This window comes from Phyllostomus discolor, chromosome 5 (assembly GCF_004126475.2).
Source record: "Phyllostomus discolor isolate MPI-MPIP mPhyDis1 chromosome 5, mPhyDis1.pri.v3, whole genome shotgun sequence".
Classification (NCBI taxonomy): Eukaryota; Metazoa; Chordata; class Mammalia; order Chiroptera; family Phyllostomidae; genus Phyllostomus; species Phyllostomus discolor.
The window spans coordinates 28,652,131-28,670,246 of NC_040907.2; the positions used below are offsets into that span (position 1 = coordinate 28,652,131).

Genomic DNA, 18,116 nt, shown 5'->3' on the forward strand with positions numbered 1-18,116 from the left:
TTCTCTAGACAGTATAGATGGCTCTTGTCTGCTTCAAATCATTGTCTAGGGAGAGAAAGACACCAGCCTGGAATAGTATCTCAGCCTGCCTGAACCGCAGTTCATTGCAAGGCCCAGCACCTTCTCTGGCCAAGACCTATGCTTTATGTCTGCATTTTATTATTTATTTTCAATATATCTCATGTCCTTTTTGACCTTCTATTTCTCCTTCACTGCCTTCTTTTGCATTAAGTGGATCTTTTCTAGTATATTTTAACTCCTTTGTTGATTTTAAACTATTTTTAGAGTAAGTTTCTTAGTGATTGCTCTAGGAATTATAAGGGACATTTTAATCACAAACTACCTCGGATTAATTTAATTCCAGTAGAATAGGGAAATTTCCTCCGGTATAGCTTATTCCCTATCCCTTTTTTTTTGGCAAAGATCTATGGAACATGCATCACTGGGAGACTTCTGGGAAATATGATAAACTATTTGCAGTTTAATTACAAATACCTTGTTAGTGAGCTGACAGCACATTACTCAAAGTTGTACAAAGTCATGATAAACCAAGTGCAAAGGTCATGATAAACAGGTTTTACTGATTTCTATGTCTAAAGCTCTATATCCCTTCACACATGCCATGCAAGAATAAAAATGCACTTTGTGTGAAGTCACAGGGGAAGAAGGTGGAACTTCAGCAGTTTGTGGACCAACAAAGCAGTTGTGCAAGGCTGGAATATATTAGACGTGCGATAGTCTCTTGAGTGGACTCTGATGCAGAACCCATGAGCCACTAAGTCATGGGCTGAGCTTCTTGAGCTGAGATGAGATTTAGTAATTCTTGGATGGCGTTTTGTTCCTGGACACTGAGCTGTTTTTCTTTAGCTAGATTGAAGGCTCTCATGGCATATTCTTGTGCCTAGAATAGAATCGCAGTGAGAAAAGGAAGTTGTTACAGGGAAGCATTATGCTGGGAAGCCCCACCTGTGCTCAATCCCAGAAACAAGGGAAAGGACCCATCAGCTTCTCACACCAGCTGCCAAGCTCTTGTTGGAAGCTGGGAACACACACGGGGTCCGTACAGCTAGCCACACGTGTGCGGGGTGGGGCAGGGGGCACCAGGAAAAGCACCTGGCATAACGAACTAAGTACACCTTCTTAGCAAAGTGAGATTTTGTAGGATCTTAATTAGGGCCTTTTGAACCGACATTGGCAGGAAGAGAGACAACAGGTGCCACAAGTAAATTGCCATCCTGGGGGAACTCACTAATGAGTGTAGTTAAAGCCACTGCTCCATTTCTGCAAGGACTCCCCAGAGCCCTCCTGCCCTGCAGGCTTCCTAGCACTGCCCCAGCTCCTGTTCACCTATGCAACCCTGGGAAGTCCCTCCCTAAGGGAAGAAGATGATCCAGTTTCCATTATGCAGGCTGCAACCAGTGACACATGTCACCAGCATGTGAACTTTCTGGAGTGAGGGCTTTACTCTTGGGGCAAAAGCTAGTGCAGTCAGGCAGTATACAGCTGGCTTCAACTAGAGGAATTTCTACCTCCATTTTAGACAGACTGCTTCTCTAGGGAAACTTGCCTTTGAGGAATTCATCATTAAGTAGTAAAGCATGACCAGGATTTTCAGAACAAAGACAGTTTTTTGCGGAGCTTTGTCAGACGTAGACTCTCGAATGTTTAAGATTGAAGTGAGGATCTGAATGGCTTCTGCTTCCTGTGCTTCATCTGCAGTGGAAAGGAAGGAAAGGAGAAACAGGTCCTGAGGGGGCAGCTGAGTCTCCCCTGGCAGATGAGCAGTGGCTGTGAGGGTGGCTGGCCTCCTGAAGCCTCCTCCCAGGGACATTTCGGGAGGCAGCACAGACCACAGCACGGTCTTCACCGGGATGACTGCTGCCACACGCGGAGCGGGAAGCCACACAGTTTCAGGCAGCTCCCCAGCTTTGTCTAGCATGTCATTATCAGAGTAACCTAAAAAAATGCTCAGCTCCAACGTTGCTAAGATTTCTCTCTTTCTGAGTCCTGAATTCGATCTCTCAGGGGATTTGTCACAGTGGGATTCCTTGGGCCCAGCTCAGCTTCCACTCTGTGGCAGGAGGGGGGAGCCGGATTTCTTGCAGCTGCAGCATCTTAATTCTTCTTCCCCCAATCCAAAGATGTTGAAGGAACAGCCTTTCTACTTATAATTTCCCCCAGCAGTTTTTGGATCGACTTTAGTCACCATTTATTGACTACTATGAGTTATAATGGGCCAGATACTTAAAAGCAATTTTTAAGTACAGCAAGTCCCAAATAACACTGTATTGTTCAACATCATTTCATTATAACATTGACGAGGGAAAAATGATTCCCAGCCGGAGCCACTCTCTGTGTGGAGTTGGCTCATATCTGCATGGGTTTTCTCCCGGTCCTCAGTCTTCCTCCCACATCCCAAAGATGTGCACATTAGGTGACTGGTGTGTCTAAGTTGCCCAAGTGTGAGTGAGTGTGAGCGTGTGTGTAAGTGGCCCTGCAATGAAAGGAGTCCTATCCAGTGTGGGTGTACACCTTGTGCTCTGAGCTGCCAGGATAAACTCCAGTCACCCATGACCTTGAAATTGAATAAGTGGGTTGGAATAGAATTCTATTACTTGTTTTTATTTATCTATCTTATATGTATAGCTCACATTTATTTTAATGTTTCATATTAGAAGTGTTGGGACTTCTGGCGAAGATGGAGGCATAGTTAAACAAGCTTCACCTCCTTGCACAATCACAGAAAGAATTACATCTAAACCTCAAAATAAAAAATATCCAGAACCATCAGAATATAGAGCTGTATGGAAGTCTGACAACGAAGGATTTAAAGAAACCACATTCATCCAAGCAGGCCATACTACTAAGGCAGGGAGTCAAAGTGGCTCTGCTTAATACACAGAAACAAACGCAGAGGCTGCCAAATTGAGCAGACAAAGAAATATGGCCCAAAGGAAAACAAGAGATCAAAACCCCAGCAAAAGTACTAAATGAAACAGAGATAACCAACCTATCAGATGCAGAGTTCCAAACACTGGTGATCGGGGTACTCAAAGAACTCACTGAGTACAGCAAGAAAATAAAAAAGACCCAGGGAGAAGAGAAGGTTACTCTAAGTGAAATAAGGAAAAATCGACATGCAACCAACAGTGGAGGGGATGAAGTCAAGAATCAAATCAACAATTTGGAACATAAGGAAGAACTAAGCATCCAACCAGAACAGCAAGAAGAAAAAAGTATAAAAAAAAAACAAGGACAGTATAAGGTGCCTCTGGTACATCTCCAAATGTAACAACATCTGAATCATAGGGATACCAGAAGGAAAAGAGGAAGGGCAAGAAATCAAAAACTTGTTTGAAAAAATAATGAAAGAAAACTTCCTTAATTTAGTGAAGGAAATAGACATACTAGTCCAGGAAGCACAGAGAGTCCCAAACAAGTTGCACCCAAAGAGGACCACACTAAGACACACCATAATTAAAATGCCAAAGGTTAAAGAAAAGAGAGAATCTAGCCCTGGCTGGTGCAGCTCAGTGGATTGAGTGCAGGCTGTGAACCAGGCATCTCAGGTTCGATTCCCAGTCAGGGCACATGCCTAGGTTGCAGGCCATGGCCCCCAGCAACCACACATTGATGTCTCTCTCTCTCTCTCTCTCTCTCTCTCTCTCTCTCTCTCTCTCTCTCTCTCTCTCTCTCTCTCTCTCCCTCACCTCTTTAAAAATAAATAAACTCTTAAAAAAAAAAGAGAGAATCTTAAAAGCAGCAAGAGAAAAGGAGAGAGTTACTTACAAAGGAGTTCCCATAAGACTGTCACCTGATTTCTCAAAAGAAAATTTGTAGGCTAGAAGGGACTTGCAAAAAGTATTCAAACTGATGAAAAGTGAAGACCTACAACCTAAATTAATCTATCAAGCAAAGCTATCACTTAGAATGGAAGGCAGATAAAGTGCTTCCCATACAAGGTAAAGCTAAAGGAGTTCATCATCACTAAGCCATTACTACATGAAATGTTAAAGGCACTTATTTAAGAAAATAAGAATATCAAAACTATGAACATTAAAATGGCAACAAATTCACAACTATCAACAACCGAATCTAAAAAAAAACCAAACTAAGCAAACAAGCAGAACAGGGACAGAATAATAGATATGAAGGGTTATCAGCTGGGAGGGTGAAGGGGGGGAATGGTGTAGGGATTAAGCAGCATAGTTTTTTAAAAAAAGAAGCATAATTGGTAGGTACAAAATAGACAGGGGGATGTTATGAATACTATGGGAAACGGAGAAGCCAAATAATTTATATGCATGACCCAAGGACATGAACTAAGGTGGGAGGGACCGCTGGAGGGAATAGGAGTGCCAGGCGGAGAGGGGCAAAGGAGGAAAAATTGGGACAACTGCAATAGCATCATCAAGAAAATACATTTTAAAAAATATTAGAAGTGTTTTGGGTCTTTATTTAGGAGTTTGGTGATGTTTTTGTTACCAGAAATATGCTGTAGGGATTTAACTCTTATTCCTATCAATTAGCCTATGGTAAAACTGGTTTCATTAAACATTATTTTGCTAATGTCACAGTTTCTAAGAACCTATCAAGGACACTAAGCAAGGACTTCCTGTGTTAAGCTTAGAGAAAAAGACAGAAAGGGTGTACACTATAATGTTAAGGTTGGCTACCTTTGGATATCTTTGATTTCCAAGTTTTCTGCTTTCAGATGAACACTTTTATCGTGAGAGAAAGCTCAGTAAAGTTACTAATTTTTTAAACCTTAACTTAAATACCTCTTCCGGAAGAAGTCTTCCCTCTTCGATACCATGATCACTTCTTTGTTCTGCAGCTAGACTTACAATATAATTTGTACTCATAGAAATTTCCTTTCAGTATCTCAAATACGCTGTCTCACCAACTATATTCTATGTCTTTTTGGCACACACTAGATCCTCTGTCTCTTTATTATCTCAGGAGTAATGATATTGTACAGTGCTATTCCACACTTAGCCTTGTGCTGAGCCTGGGGATGGGGATCGTCTGATTCAGACTCATTGCTGCCACTGAGAAGCTCGCTGTCCAGTAAAGGAAGAGGATGGGGCATCAGGACAAATGAGTAATATGACTTCTGTGTTGAGTCCTCCTAGGCTTATGTGCCTTGGAGGGATAACACATAAGACACGGATACTCTACAGAAGTCACAGTGGGCTCTGGCAGGGTCTTTTTTCCTCCAAATCTGTCCCAAAAGGCTGTTTGTGATGCTAGGAATCTGACTTCTGGTAAAATCCCTTTGATCCCCCGTCTCAGTTTTCCCATAAGCCAGATGGGAGAGATGGCATGTGATCCACGGCAGACACAGCAGCTCTCCCCCTCAGGACAAGGCCCAGAGATGGACAGGAAGTCACTGCTCTGCGTCATAGGGAGAACTGCCACTTACCCAAGCCAGTGTCAGTCTCAAACCGTTTGCCCAGCAAATCTATTTGTTGAATGCGAGCCCGTGAGAGGGCTTGATAGTGATTGTTCAGATATTTATTCCAGATCTCAGACACCTGTTGGGAAAGAAGATGCAATCAGATACTCAGGCCAGGTCTTAGCCAGTGGACCACCAGCTGGGAGGGCAGCAGGGGGAAACCAGGGAGCCCACACAGGCCTGGCCAAAGTGAGTGTGACAAGTGCTGGGCTGCAAAGGGCACGTGACTGATCTGCGGACAGCCCTGCTGGAGTCTAATAACAATGGCTACCATCTGCCGAGAACGTATCACTAAACCTTTACATCCTCACAATGCACAACTGAGGTACAGTCTTATTATTCCCATTTTACAGAGAAATACACAGAGGCTCCGAGTTGTTAAGATCACACTTGACTTTTGGTAAGGGCTGTTGTGTGGCACGGCCAGGCATTAAATTCAGGTCCGTCTGACCGTGAGGCTCATCCCGTTCCAGCCGCAGCACAATGCCTCCTCCTCGCAAGTGGGCCCAAACTACGAATAAACAGTTGCAGCACGAGAGCCTGTATCACACACAGCAATGGTTTCTCGCTGAGTGAGGTGTCACTCTATGAACATAACCAATTTTTAATACATTAGAAACAGTTTAAAATCTTTCGTATGTACAGGGGGAAATTTCAAGGGGCATTCATATTTTTTGATCCCTTCATATGACCTGTTGGCAGTAATTATCCCTTAAAAACCTCATCTCCTTCTCTACCACATTCCTCACTATGCCCACATTACCTTAGTCCTGTGAGTACAACAGAGCATATGGCATTCTATTTGGAATTCTTATTGATCCATCACTTATTATTTGCTAATAGTCCTGTGGATTCTAAGGATTGGTCTCTTTTGGAAGTGAAGAAACAATTAGAAAGAAAATTGCAATATATCATATATCAGGCTATGGGAACTTGGGCAAGTCACTTTATATCTCTGTGCTTCAAATTTTTCATGAATGATCTGTCGCCAGCTGTAAGATACAAGGCCAAAGTGTCAAGGCTCAGCTTCCGTATTCCCCAGCTCACCTTGGTGTACAGTGTGTCTGCCAGGTCCATCTTATTAAGGCCAAAGAAGATGTTAGCCAGGTGAAAGTAGCCTCCTGAGGTCCTGATGTTCTCTGTTCCAAACGCACAACTGGCAAAATAAATCTAGAACAGAAGGAAGAAGGAGAGTGCTTGAGTTCTCTTTGCAAATCATACATCTGATTTTAAAAAAAGACTTGTATCCACAATATATAAAGAACTTCTACAACAGCCCAATTAAAAATAGGCAAAGCCAGTCAGAGAAAGACAAATACCATATTATTTCACTCCTATGTGAGATCTAATGAAAAAACTAAACTAACAAGCAAAATAGAGACAGACTAATGGATAGAGAGCAGGCTGACAGTTCTGCAGGGTGGTTAGTAGGTAAAGGGGATTGAACAAAAAGGAAAAAGAACTCATGGACATGAACAATAGTGCAGTGACTGTTGGGAGGAGGGGATATAAGGGGAGGATGCTAATGGAAAATACAATAAAAATCAATTTTAAAAAATGGACAAAGATCTGAACAGACATGTCTCTAAGAACATATAGCAATGGCTAATAAGCACAAGAAGTGAGATACCACTTCTCATGCACTAGAATGGTTCTAATCAAAAAGGCACAATTCAACAAGTATTGTCAAGAATGTGGAGAAAATGGAACCCAGTGCATTTTCATACACTGCTGGTATGAGACTGAAATGATGCGGCCTCTATGGAAAACAGTTTGGCAGTGCTCAAAAAGTTAAACACATAGTTACTGCCTGACTCAGAAATTCCACTCTTAGGTATATGCCCAAGAAAATGAAAACATATGTCTGCACAAAGACTTGTATATTCTTAGCAGCATTATTCATGACAGCCAAAAAGTGGAAACAACCCAAATGTTCCTCAACTGATGAATGGATAAAGAAAATGTGGTATATTCTGATGATGGTCTACTAATCAGCAATAAATGAAATATTGATTACACATGACAACATGGATGAACCTCACAATAATTATGCTAAGTGAAAGAAGTCAGATGCAAAAACCCACATAGCAATCTATTCACGTGGGATGTCCAGGGAACACAAATCCAGACAAACAGAAAGTAGCTGCCTGGGGCTGGGTGTGGGAAAGAGAAATGCCTGAAAATGGGTATAAGGGATCTCTTTGGGGTAATAAAAGTGCTATAGAACTGGATGGTACTAATGGCTGCACAACCATTAAGCTTACTAAGAAGTCATTGAATTATACACTTCAAGTGGGTGAATTTTATGATATGTATCAATAAAGCTGTGCTTTTTTTTTAAACTAGGCTGAGGAATCTGAGCTTGATCTAATGCTTTACAGTAAGGCCCAGCTCAAGACAGAATTGGCCTCTGTTTCATTTGTCAGAGGGTGGAGACCATCTCTATGAAGAGAAACACAGATGAAGAAGTGCATTAGACAGGCTCACGGGTGGAAATTTATACACTCTCAAAGTTATTTCCTAAAGACAGTTTAATGAAAAGAATTATTTACAGAGATGCGGAAGGGTTAAGGAATCAACAAAAGCTAGAGGAGCACTGGGGATTTCAACAGCAAAGAATTATTATCATCCTGACTCCTCAAAAAGCAAGGAAAGAAAGCAGGGTTACCAGGGCCCCTACCTGTCTCTCCTCCCAACCTCCAATCCCCCGCCACACCTCTCACTCTCCAAACACAACTAAAGCCACAGCAGTGGAGCCCAGGTTGTGTAGTCCATAAGTCAGCCTCCCAGGGCAGAGTAGGGCAGAGAATGCATTTGGAGTGGGGGGATATGGAGCCTAATCAGCACAAGAATGTTTCCACTGAGCCTTGGCCTGACAGCTGCAGCTGCACAGTAGGTTAGAGCATTGTCTTGATACACCAAGGTTATGGGTTCAATCCCTGGTCAGGGCACATACAAGCAGCAACCAATGAATGCATCAATAAGTGGAACAACAAGTCAATGTTTCTCTCTCTCCCTCTCTCTCTCTCTCTTCCTCTCTCTCTAAAAAAATCAACAATAAAAAAGAATGTTTCCATTGGACTTATAGGCATTATGCAGTGGCAGCCAACCAGAGGGAGGGTTACCCAGTGGAAAGAAAGGCTGAAGAGAGAAGCAACCTACATGAAGACTCATCCAGATTTCAGGCTCAGGAAGTGTTCTCTCTGGTAATGTTGTCCAGTACTGAAATCCTGATTTTGGAAGAAACCTCAGAAATTTTGGAAGAACTGCTCGATCATCACTCTCATCATCCTATCTAACATTTGCACAGAGTTTTATGGCTTATAAAGTACTTTCAAATGCCACCAGCTCATTGAAATTAATAACCATACCCTGAAGTAGAGACATTGATGTTGTTTATAAAAATAATAGCCAAAGTGCTGCTTGTGCATTGTCCCATTATTGATCTCTACAATGACCCAATGAGGCAGAGACCATTTTATAATTTGAAAGAGGTTAAATAATTTGTTCGAGGCTATGTGGCTGGTCAAACCACTGAGCTAGAACTAGAAGTAAAGCCCTTCCCTCAACCAGTGCCCTGTTCTGCCTCCCTTTATCATCCTCAGAGCAATGGAGGCTTGGAGAAATTGTGTGACCTGGCCAAGATTGCACAGTGAAGAAGAAAGGCTTGAGCTCAAGTTGTTAAAATTGTGTCCCTGCTAATACCCCACCAAACAGTCAGTAGTAGACCAAAAAGTTATAGAGAAATGCTCGGTTAAAAAAAAAACTGAACAGAGCTGGTCTCAGAAATATTCAGGTGCTATAATTTAGATTGTTTACATCATTGGCCAGATGATAACGGGCTTCCTCGTAGTTTTCCTTAGCCATAAAGAGGAGTCCCAGGTTCCGATGCAGTAAAGAGTGGGTGGCATTAGGACACTCAGTTGATTTGAGGACTGTCCACTGGGCTTGGGATAGATACTCCTCAGCCTGGACGATCCGGCCCAGACCTGTCCAAAAGAAGGAGAGATTATAATCTATACCCTGGCCAGAAAACACATGATGAAATAAACATGCCTTCACGCATTCACTGATTTACTCAGTACCTCAGACCTGTACTGACACGCAAAAACTTGTTCGTGAAGGTTCATAGCAGGTGAATCATAACAACCTCCCCCCCAAAATAGAAACCATTTAAATGTCCATCAAGTGATGAGTAGAATGCAAAAGGTGGTCCATCCACATCTGTGAGTGGAATATTATTCAGTTATGGAAAGGAATGAAGTACTGACAGGCCACAATGTGGGTGAACCTTGAAAACATTATTTTAAGTAAAAGAAGCCAGACACAAAAGGCTATATACTGTATGATTCCATTTATATGAAATGTCCAGAACAGGCCAAGCCACAGAGACAAGGCAGATTAGTGGTGTCCAGAAAATGTGGATATGGGAAAATGCAATGTGACCGCTAATGTGGATGTGGGGTTCCATTTTGGATTTACTAAAATGTTCTGGAACTCAATGTAGTGATTGTTGCATAATCACCCAAATATACTATAACTGCTGAATTGTACTTTGAAAGAGTGGATTTTATGGCATGTGAATTACATGTATATGTATGTACAAGAGCTTATGTTGAATGATAGGGATTCAAAGATGAATCAAAACCATTACCTTTGAAAAAAATGTGTAGCTGGGTTGGGGGAATGAATGAATGAATATGTGACATGAAAACAAATATATATATAAAATGGTGTAAGTGAAATAATAGTAACATCAGAAGGTTTGGAAGAGGTGGAGAGTATGAAGTGTTTCATTCTATGGATGGGATGGACAAAAACACTGGAGTGGGGACAGGCATGGTCCATGCTTTGGACTGAATGTTGTGTCCCCCCCAAAAGTCATAGGTTGAAGCCCTAATCCCCAAAGCGATGGTATTTGGAGGTAGGGCCTTTGGGAAACAATTAGGTCATCTGAATGGACTCCTTATTAGTGCCTTTATAAGAAGTACAAAGGATTAGTGCCTTTATCAAAAGAAACACAAGAGAGTTCATCTCTTTCTCAGCTATGTGAGGATACAGCAAAAAGCTGGTTGTCCGGAAGCCAGGAAACAGGCCCTCACCAGACACCAAGCCTGCTGGTACTCTGATCTTGGACTTCCCAGCCTCAGGAACTGCGAGAAATAAATGTTTGCTGTTTAAACCACGCCATCTATGGCATTTGTTATGGCAGCCAAACTAAGACGATGGTGAAAGTCTGAGCTGGATTTTGAGAATGAATAAAAGTTTTCCAGATAGATGAGGAAGAGAGAGTGTCTTAGCAGAGGTAACACATATGCAAAGGCATGGACATATGAAATAGATCTCCATATTTGGAGAATTATGTATTGGTCTGTGATGCTGGAACACAAAAGTGTAAGGGACAGAGCGGCAGAAAGTGAGGCCAAAGAGTAGTCAAGGGACAGATTCCGGAGAGCACTGTAAGTTGGGTCAAAGAGCCTGATGCATGTGGATAAAAATTAGAGGGTTTTCAGAAAGGAAGAGAGAATTAGATTTGTATTTAGAAGGCTCTTTTGGAGCCAGTGTGGAGGAGGAGCCAGAGGGGTGGAAGAAAAGTAGAAGACTCACTAGAAGACTTTTGAAATAGTTCGGGCAAGCACTGTTAAGAGTCTGAGTTAAGACAGCGCATAGAGATGGAAAAGACATGAAGAGACATTTAGGAGCTAGAATGGACAACACATGGTCACTAAGTGAAAGTCCTCTTTATTTTGATTTTTTAAAATTTATTGATGTGAGAGAAGGAGAGATAGAGACATTGATTTATTCTTCCACTTTATTTATTTATGATTGATTCTTGAATGTGTCCTGACAGGGGATCGAACCAGCAACCTTGGTATATAGGAATGATGTTCCTACCAACTGAGCTACCTGACCAGGGCCTCTAATATTCTTATACTGTTGACATTGAAGACTTTTTGTTTAGCTGTAAAAATACATAACAGCTGCCTGCCTACCAGCTTGCCTCCTACGGCTCTTATGAGAACTGAACAGAAACTCACTGACAGCCTCTGCAGAACTATGAAGCATTTCATGTGATGGGTGCTGCAGCAGAAATGGCACCAAAAAGGGCCAAGTGATGAGGACATAAACCACGCATAAGGCAACCTTCTGTTCTTTGTCCTTCCTCCCAGGCCTACTTCACATGTAAGCATTATTTCATTCAAGTTGTAATCATTTGTCCTATAAATCATTTGATTTAAAAGAGGAGAGGTGTAGAAGAAGCAGTCTACAAGAGGCAGCAAGTAACTTTGCTTGACTGAAGCTCAAACTAACAGGGGAAACTAAAGTGGGAAAATTCTAGATTAGAAGCAAGAGGCCTAGGCCCATGAAGCTGGCTCATGGCAAGTCACATCTTCCATCTGGGTTTTGTCAATAAAACCTTTAGACTGAGATTCTTTCAAATTTAAAGAAGCAAATGACTCTTAGCTAAGATTGTTTAGATAGAGAAAAAATTGACAGAGGGCATTGCCATATACTGGTAATTTTAAATTTTCTTTGTGTAGATCTCACTCAAGGAGGCAACGCAAAGAGGGATGTACCCAAGGCCAAGTTGAACCAGCATCTAAACAAGAGTAGTCCCAGAGGAACAGGCACATTTGTTGTAGGGCGGGGGAACCCAACTGTGAGGCTGTAAGTGCAGAGAGTGGGATATAGTGAGGTGAGAGGAATGGGCTGTTTCAAGCAGAGTGGGAAGGGACAGGCATTCCCTCTTATACACAGTGCTTGCCTGGGGAGGCGTGGGAATGGTGGAGGTAGTATGGAGGTAAAGCTGACAAAGGAACTGAGATTATCCTAAAGGTCAATCTTCATATTACGTGGAATAGAGAAAGGAGAATCAATTAAGGAGCAGTGACACTTACTTGAAGGGCAAGGCCATAGGCTTACACTGGGTTGGTGGCAGATCTGAGAGACATAATGGGGGAAGATCACCCATGACTTGGGGGTGAAAGTAAAGGCGCACAGAATAAAGCAGTTACAGACAATTCCAAGGTGTGGCTGTGAGATGCCTAGGGAACAAAGGGAATCCGCATTTCCTGAGGATCTGCTCTTGGCTGTGCACTATGCTAGGCCACTGCATCTGTGATTTGTCTGCCAACAACCCTGGGAAATAAGTATCTAATGAGGAACTTACAGAAGAGGAAACTTCATTCATTCAACCACATATTTATCTAACTTATTGAGTACATATTAGTGAATAAAACAGACATGATCTCTGACCTCAAGGAGCTTATATAATAAAATGAAGTAGGTCTGCAATAAACTCACGAAACATGAAGTGCTATAAAGGAAATGAACAGAACACAGTGATCAAAGAAAGGAGGGAGAAACCTACAATCCTTTGATTGGATGATTAGGGGACAGCTCTCTGAGAAGGTGATGTTTAAGCAGATACATGACCTGAAAAGAAGCCAGCCATGTACAAGGAGACAAGAGCATTCCAGTCAGAAGGAACAGTGTGCAAGAGAGCCCTAAGATAAGAAGAAGCTTGATGCCTGGATTGCCCAACCAGAGAAGAAAGAGCTGGAATTTGAACCCAGGCTCTCCTGGTTCCAAAGCACAACAACAGTAGGGGGAGATGAGGAAGGAGACTCCTCTTTCAAGTGTTATAGAGAATACCATTTCTAGTTGATTATAATTCCAAAGTTTTACTTTAAGAAAGGCTGAACATTTGTTATTTCCCCACTCCAGTGGGGAGGAATCTCTAAGATGGGAAAGAGGCATGTGCACAAGGGGTGTGACTTATTTAAACTTTCAAAAACCTTGGCAAGGTTTCAGATCAATGACAGTTGGAGTTATAGTAAAACCTTCCATTTGGACAGGACTTTCCAGCTGGCAAAGCACTTTCTTGTTCATTACACACAAACTTATTTAATTCTCAAAACAATCCCATAAAGAGGACTCAGATTCAACAAAGGCTTACACAGTGCCCACTAGGTATCAGGTACTGTGGGAGGGGCTTTTGAGTACCTTACCAGAAGTAAGTACCGTTCTGACGTGAAGACATTATGAACTGCAAGAATAGATGCAGTTCCAGTACTCAATAATCTCATCAATGAGTTTATAATTATTACTGAAGTACTCAGAAAAAAGAAAGAGGTTTCTGACCCAGGCTGGGGGCTTGGGAAAGGCTTCTAGACAAGGGGGTGGTAACACTTGAGACCTGAAGCATGAACAGGAGTTAGGGGGAAAGGGAGGAGAGGAGAAGTGAAAACAGTGGCTAGAGACCAGCCTTCCAGAACAAGGAAGCACCAGAGTGCCTCTAAAGAATCCAAAGAAGCCCCGTGCTGTGTGGCTTAGTCGGTTGGGTGTCGTCCTGCAAAGTGAAAGGTTGCAGGTTCGATTGCAAGTCAGGGCATATGCCTGAGTTGCGGGTTTGGTCCCCCATGGGGGGCGTGTACAGAAGGCAACCAACTGATGTTTCTTTCCCATATGAATATTTCTCTACCTCCCTTTCTCCCTCTCTTCCCCTTTCTCTAAAATAAATTTTTTTTAAATCGAGAAAATAAAGAATGAAAAGACGGCCAGTGTAATTTAAAAGGGAGAGAGGAAAGAATGCAAGATGAGGCAAGTGAGAGGATTCATAAAGGCTGGACCAAGCAGGGCCTCATAGATTGCTTTAGGAGTTTGGTCTTTATAGTAGAGTGATTTGATCACATTTTGTGTGGAGGCCAGATTGGAGGGAGGCCAGACATGTGCAGAAACCAGTTGGCAGGCAACAGTCCAAATGCGAGATGATGAGACAGGCCAGGGTGACTTCCAAACTCCCATAACTAGTCAGTGTCAGAAATAAACAGAACCTGAGCTGTGTTTCCTTGTCCAGTGCTCTTCCCAAGAGGGAAGGACAATCCAGAATGGACAGTACGACCTGAGTGGGATAAGGAGGACATTCTTGCAGTTAAGTGGCCTGGGAGTCAGTACCCAAACCAGTGAGGAGGGGATCCATGCAGAAGGGGTAGCCTGGAAGTGAGCCAGAGCCCACAGAGGGAGAGGAGGGCATCTTGGAAGGGGAAAGGAAAGGGCTGGAGAGGGGAGTTGGGTTCATAGAAGGAGAACTGATTAAATATGTAAATATATTAATGAAAAAGGAAGCCAGCATTCTCACTGTCAGAGGAGAGCACAGCAAATAGGGAATGGGAGAAAATTAGACTAAACTCCGAGTTGGCGCTGGACTCAATTTGGGATACTGGCATGGACCCATGGCCACACATACAGGGGTGGGCAAAATTAGATTTACAATGGTGAGTACATGCAATGCAGAGTTTACTCTTGTATTATTATTTATTATTGTTATTAACTTACCTTTGCCCACCTTGTATATTTGTGTGTGTGTATATATATATATATATATATACAGTTGTATAAAAATAAATTAGATGTAATGTGTGTATACATCCACAAATTTGTGTGTACATGCACACACATTTTTACATTTACACGTGTTCCCTAAATCTGTCCACTGAGGAGGCCTGGCAACAGCCACACTCCAACAGTAACGCGTACATCTACCGCACAGCTCTCGGCTTCTGAATTCCATTTTTCACTAAAGGAAATCAAGGCTCCTTGGAGAAACGTTCGCGAAAGCAGGAAAGTGATCAAAAAACAAAGGAGGGGTGTCAAGGACACACAGAAGCCAGCTTGAATGGTCTGCCACTTCCCAAATCAGGGACAGTGGAGCATGAAATTAATGATAGTAATGGATTATAACCCTTTGAGGAGGAAAAAAAACAAGAAACCAAGAGTCTGTACTGATGTGAATAAATAAATGAATGGATACATTCAAAGTTTGATGATGAATGGGATAATTAACATAGTTCAAAATACCTCTCCAAGCCCTGGCTGGCGTAGCTCAGTGGATTGAGCGCAGGCCGCGAACCAAAGTGTCGCAGGTTCAATTCCCAGTCAGGCCACATACCTGGGTTGCAGGCCACAGCCCCCAGCAACCACACATTGATGTTTCTCTCTCTCTCTCTCTTTCTCCCTCCCTTCCCTCTCTAAAAATAAATAAATAAAATCTTAAAAAAAGAGAGCTCATTAACCTTAAAAAAAAAAAAACCTCTCCATAAATTACTTATTAATTGCAAAGAAGGGAAAGAGTTACTTTACAGAGAAGAAGCCTGGCAGATACCACCTTACTGAAGTAACTTAAATGAACATCATCAATAATGGAATAAGTTCAAAACATGTGTCAATTTATAGGATGGGATGAGAACACATCATCACTTCTGTGATATTTCTGCCAAAGATATATCACCTGAATTTAGTCACGAGGCAACATCAGAGAAACACAATTGAGGGACATTTTATGAAATGATTGGCCTTTGATATTTAAAAATATCAAAGTCATAGACATCAAAGGAAGATTAAGAAACTATTCCAAAATGGAGACTACAGACATGTGGTAATAAAATGAAAAGCATGATTCTGAACTGTACCCTTTTCTTATAAAGGTGACATTGGAACAGTTGGAGACACTTAAATGGGGTCTGCTTAGTAGATGACAGTAGATGATGGTTAGATTGTGATTATGAAGAGAACATCTTCGCAGGAAACACACACTAAAATATTCAAGGCATGGGGCATCAGGTGAGCAGCTCACTCTCAGATAGATAGCTCAGGGAAAAGAGTTCTTTGGGCTGTATTCCCAACAGTTTTAATTTTTTAAAAGTTCATTTATTTTAAAAAGTGGCTATTAATATATAAAAAGTAGCAGCACAGTGCCTAAAATATTGTAGATACTCCAATATTAATTTCCCTCAAAAATGCTAATTCTTCTCTTTTGCAACCACCATGTGGGACGTCTGCCCAGTCTGCGCTCCCTACTCTCAAAACTGCCTCTCATCTGCAGGAGCCGGTCCCTGTGCTTCTGTTCGAACTCTGTGACCCTGGCGCAAAGGCAGATAAAGGAGGGCAGATATCACCCTCAAGCTGAGTCAACACAATTTTCTCTTTGGGAATGTAAAACTGGAAATTGGTTGCTAAGTAGTATCTATTACCCACCTTGAACCTGGAAGACATGTAAATTCAACTACACCTGACATTTGGGGGTAGGTGTCTTCTGCAGTAGGTACAGTGTAGAAAAGTCTGGTCTGCAGAGACGGAAAATAAAGCAGATACGGAGAAGCAGAGGCAAGAGACAAGGCCCCAGAAAGGGAAACTGAGAGAACCAGCCTTGGTTTGTCACAGCATTCTGATTCTAGTACCTCATGAAGCTTCAATTCCCTGAGGGCACTCCAGCAACCTAACAAACTGCTTAGGCCAGCTAGAGTGGATTTCTGTCAGCTGTAACCAAAAGTCAATGGCATCTCCTTTCCCACCTTGTGCCAAACTTTTTTAGCAACGCTGCTCTTCCACAAAAGGTGTCTTGGTGCCACTGCCAAGGCTACACTCTGGCTGCTGAGATGACCTAGCATGGCACTTCTTGACTCCAGGGGTCCTCAAGGCCGTTCCACTTACCAAGGCTAGCCTCGGCCAACAGCAGGTAGGCGGGCACGAGCTCCACTGAACTCAGGCCGTACACGTTCATGCGGAAGCGAAGAGAGTGCAAAGCTGCTGGCACAGCATCTTCATGTTTTCCTTCAAAGAGATATTTCTGGGCTACGGTGTAGCAGAACTCAATCAAATGCTTCTGTGGAGGAGAAAACCAGACCATCTGAGACAGTCTAGAGGTAAAAGACAAAGGTGGATACACATACAGCTGGACATACAACTGACACCTAATACCCTGGTCGAGGGCACTCAGTGAGCCTGCCTGTATCAAGGTAGACACAAGAGCCAAAATAAGTGATATGAAAAGGCAGACTCCGGACTATGAGTCCCTGAAGGTTCAGGAACAAGTGTATTTTCATCTTAGTTCAGTACTTGGCATAAACATGTTCTCAATAGGAAATTATTAAATGAATATCATTTTCCTATATATAGCAGCATTTTAGTTTAACAAAGCTGTCATGCGTCAGGACAATCTAAAATTGTCTGCCTTTCTATTTGAGCTAATTTTAAGAAAATTATCCTCCTGGTGTTATCCTACTTAGCTAATATAAGAAGCAACTTTAACCCTGCATCGTTCTAAGGCCACTCACAAAGTGTCACAACACTAAAATTAATGAATCTGGTATTTTTGAGATTTATGGCTTATAAAGGTGCTATTTATTTTCAGAAAAAATGAGATGCTATCAACGCCATAATAGTTTTCCTAATCTCCTGTATTTATTCACTGCTTTACATATTCACACACCATTGTGGACTTCCTACTGTGTGCCCGGGCTGTTACCACAGTACTTGCCATACATGGGTATTGTAGCTGAATTCTGTCCCCCTAAAATATGTTGAAGTCCTAATAACCCGAGCATCTCAGAGTGTGACTGCACTTGGAGACAGGGCCTTTGAATAGGTGATTGAGTTAAAATGAGGCCTTTAAGATGGCCCCTAACCCACTCTCACTGGTGTCCTTATAAGAAATTTGGACACACAAGGAGATACCAAGGATGTGTGTGCAGGGAGGAAAGACCATGTGAGGATGTGGCAAGGCAGCCACCTGAAAGCCAAGGACAGAGGCCTCATTTTCAAAATGCCTGAGTGCTACAGCTGAGGGATCTTGCCAACACCCATGGCTGATCTTGGA

General features: G+C 42.3%; 1 protein-coding gene across 1 annotated transcript in view; it reads right to left on the reverse strand.

The window, feature by feature from the left end:
* Positions 1-561: 561 nt before the first annotated feature.
* The window catches only part of ZMYND12 (zinc finger MYND-type containing 12), a 29,392-nt gene continuing 11,837 nt past the window's right edge, over positions 562-18,116 (reverse strand). The window contains exons 3-8 of the mRNA XM_028513816.2: positions 16,952-17,123; positions 9,278-9,447; positions 6,506-6,628; positions 5,426-5,537; positions 1,568-1,713; positions 562-901 (exon numbers count right to left, since the gene is read on the reverse strand). Coding sequence (XP_028369617.1) covers positions 776-901; positions 1,568-1,713; positions 5,426-5,537; positions 6,506-6,628; positions 9,278-9,447; positions 16,952-17,123 — 849 coding nt within the window. The 3' untranslated portion in view covers positions 562-775. The remainder of the gene's footprint in view (positions 902-1,567; positions 1,714-5,425; positions 5,538-6,505; positions 6,629-9,277; positions 9,448-16,951; positions 17,124-18,116) is intronic.